We start from the raw sequence: 3,579 nt of genomic DNA on the forward strand, positions 1-3,579 counted from the left end.
TTACCGAGATGGTTTAACAAAATTTACCATAATCAACGTAACATCTTGGTTGAAGCTTTGAGAATGGCAAGATTCACGTGAGGTGTGTCAGAGTTTCCTAAATTAATTCATACACAGAAATACATGCACACACACACATAGATACAGAGATTAAATCGTATACACAAACAGACGTAGACACACAAATGTAAAGGTTAAATTGTACGCATGGACGGGCATGCACACACGCACGTTGAGAGGTTAATCTGTGGCCAAGACTTTTCTCCTACTGCTTTTGCAGTAAGTTGTTATTAAGATATCTCCCTGCTGTGCTTGCAGTAAGTGTAGTGAATTATTCACTTTTCTCCAACACTTCCCAAAGGACTATCATTGGTACCTCTGGAAAATCCACCCAGAGAGGAGTTCCAGCTCCAGCGGAGATACTGGGCCACAGCCTGCTGCAGTCCCGGCGAGACTTATCTTTATGGGATAAGGCAGTTGACTTGTCGTCAAGTCCCATGTGTTGGGAAGGCAGGCATGAGAGTCCTTGCACCCACTACTTTCTTTGTGCCATGATAAACGAGTGTTGGAAAAGTCACCTGCTGTCAGTGTTTCAAACTCAGCTCCATCAATGTTTACTGTGTCTCTCTGCTCCGCTGTGGGTGTTCAGAACAGATGGAAGTTTGAGGAGCTCTTGGCCTGGCTGCGGGTCAGGCTTTCACCTCCTCTGGAGCCTGCGCCAAACCACTGCCTGGCTGGTCAAGGGGTAAAGTGCACCCATCACACTTGGTTTGGATCTCCCTTAGGATCACTGTCGACAGGATTGCAAGACAATTGACTTTGGTTGCTGTTCTTTCCTGTATGTGGCCACGATTTTGTCAGCTGACTCTGGTACCTACCTGATCCAGGCAGCAGGAGTTTCCCAGGCAGCAGGAGTTTCAGGTACAGTTAGGGAGTTCCTTATGATCCCTACTGACTGTACCATAAGTAGGACGTGGAAAGCACCAGGTGTCCAAACTCGCTGCATTTGTAACCAAACGGGAACACAGCATTGGCCAATCCTGACATCACAGCGTGTCCTGGGGGGGCTGCACCACCACAACTGTTAGATCCTAAAATAACAACTGTGTCCTTATTCATCCTTCATACAATGAATGCTACCTTAAAATAAACAGAAACACTGTACCTTATTGTTGAACAGAAAGCCTTTTCTGCTTTCAGCTGCTTCTAAAACTGGATTTGAGGCTTTTTTTTCTGTGGCTGCTTTTCATGGTGATTATCCTGTTGCTTTTGACCAGCAAAGAAAGTTTCCAAAAAACAGGGGTTTTACTTTGGAATCAGCCAGATGGTACAAAACAGGAGGCATCTTTATGTGCAGCTGGAGAGATTAGCTTCATTGAGTTTTGGATATTGAATAAGCGAAACAGCTGCTGCACCTGGTTTCTCTGTAGGATGTTCAACTGTTGTACTTCATTACAGCCCCCGTAAAGTCAGTGCGGCTGCATTTACTCGCATCGGGCAGAGATTTCACCCTCCATGGGCACAAGCGAAGTATGGCTGTGCGCCCTGTATTACCTCATTGAAGAAACGCAAATGTCTCCATCAAAGTCCAGCAAACCAAAAGAATTTATCAAAGGTGGAGTAATGAGTATAGAGTGTTTTCTCTCGGCTCCATCTCTTTCTGCTTTGATGTATCTGTGATGCTCAGGCACGCAAAGCATTAAATGGTAAAGGCAAGTATTTGTAAGACTGCCAGGAACAGGTTGTTTATATTGAGAGTGGCTATGAGATTTTTTTTTTCGTGGAATAGTTTCCTCAACTTGAAAATCACTTTTGACTGCTAGTCTTACAAAGGGCACCTCTCCAACGTGAATCAATAGAATGGAGCCTAATGTCAGTAAAAGCACTGCTTTTCTTCTTCATTTGACACATAGGAGTTGGAAGAGATTTCAACACCAGGCAAAACTAGCAGTTAAGCCCCAAAATTGTCTGTTTGGCTCAGAGCTTATAGTGCACAAAATTACTTCAGCAATTTTCAAACTGGTTACCTTGAAGTTGATAGTGCCCTTTTCAGTTTGAGTTATTGATATGAGACCCATCTTCCTGTAACAGCTACTATTGCAGTGTACTAAATGGAAACAATTGATGCAGGGAAGAGCCGGTGCTTTGTGCTACTCAGAGTTTTCCAGCATCTAATATGCTGATGACTGCATAAACCAAAATTCAAAGCCATTAAAACAGGCCATCACATCAACAGTACAGGTGGCAGTGACAAAAGCACAAATTCAGGAAAGTACAGCCTGAGCTAATTAATAACTATCGTGTAAAATGCATTAACAGAAGACTCCCACAGCCTTTCCCTGTTGCCTTACTAGTGAGATAGGACTGGATTAATGCAGTTAAAATCTCTTCAGTCTTTATCTTCTATCTAGGGTAGTTTTTCTAATCAACTTTTGAATATTGAAAGTTATTGCTATCACCTTAAAATGTGAATTATTTTTAGCCAAGTGTAAAAGGAATTCGGATGTGAAGCTTGTTTTGTAGATACTGGTTGTCCATAATTGTTCTTTTAAAAGCCCCAGGCAGTATGAACATCTTGGGGTTTTTAAATGATGTCAGAAATAATCCCAAAGTACTGTTCCTTGCTTTCTTTGATTTTTATTTTGATTTATAGAGTTATAGGGTGTTTAAACTTTTTAAACCTTTGCTTCGTTAGCCTTTTAGGGTCAGAAAATCCCTTGGGCTAGCGTGCTAGTTTTGACTTTGAAGGAATCTTAGAGTCTCAGCTTTGATTCAGAGTCTTGAGTAGCTTGCATTTGGTTTCTGGCTCAAAGCAGGGAGAGGCTTTACAGCCTCTGATTGAAGATCAGCATATTGTTGTTGAGGTTAACATGGGAAGTTGAGATGTTACTCTCCCATAAAAACATCTTCCTGGATGTAGTTAGAAATATCTCAGGGCTGAATGATTTACTTTAAGGTCTCAGTCCATTAAGGCTGTTCCATCTTTGCAAGCAGCGATTTTGGGGGGCTCTGTGACAGGATGTACAAGAACGTCAACTGGGAGAAAGGTCTGGCTAACCGTTTGCCACTAGAGGGCACTGACCGTTCTCATTCATTTTCTCTTTCTGGAAACACAGGGGTGAAGTATTCCCCCTTTTTAGATTTTCTGTATCGCTGTGAAGATTCCTGCCTTCCGCCGTGAAAAGCTGATCGGAGTCAGGTCGGCAGGCTATATTATGCATACGTCCTAGCAGATATTCTGCAAAGCCAGGCTAACTCTACTTGTTGTGCTGCTTGCTACTTAGAGCTGAAGAAAAGCTGAAACACGTCAACACTAATGCTTAACCCCCTTGTTCTTCTTGTTCCATTTCTTATAGGTTTGGTTTGGGTGTTCCGGTTATTCTGAGAAACTCGGAAGAAACAGAATCCAGCAGGAGAGTACTGAAAAAGCGCATGAGACAAGTGAAGAATCCTTTTGGGTTAGAAATACCTCATCCTGCAACAGCTTCAGTAACAAGTCAGTGGATTTCTGATGTGCTTGATTTTTGTCACTTTGGGTTCCTGAACTTAGTATTTTCAGTTTTCTCGTTCTCACTCTTT

General features: G+C 42.4%; 1 protein-coding gene across 1 annotated transcript in view; it reads left to right on the plus strand.

Annotated features, from left to right (window-relative positions):
• The first annotated feature begins 3,362 nt into the window (after positions 1 to 3,362).
• The window catches only part of CGRRF1 (cell growth regulator with ring finger domain 1), a 7,356-nt gene continuing 7,139 nt past the window's right edge, over positions 3,363 to 3,579 (plus strand). The window contains exon 1 of the mRNA XM_009867753.1: positions 3,363 to 3,496. Within this exon, the coding sequence (XP_009866055.1) occupies positions 3,433 to 3,496 (64 nt within the window). The 5' untranslated portion in view covers positions 3,363 to 3,432. The remainder of the gene's footprint in view (positions 3,497 to 3,579) is intronic.

Source organism: Apaloderma vittatum, unplaced genomic scaffold (genome assembly GCF_000703405.1).
Source record: "Apaloderma vittatum isolate BGI_N311 unplaced genomic scaffold, ASM70340v1 scaffold1104, whole genome shotgun sequence".
NCBI classification, from domain to species: Eukaryota; Metazoa; Chordata; class Aves; order Trogoniformes; family Trogonidae; genus Apaloderma; species Apaloderma vittatum.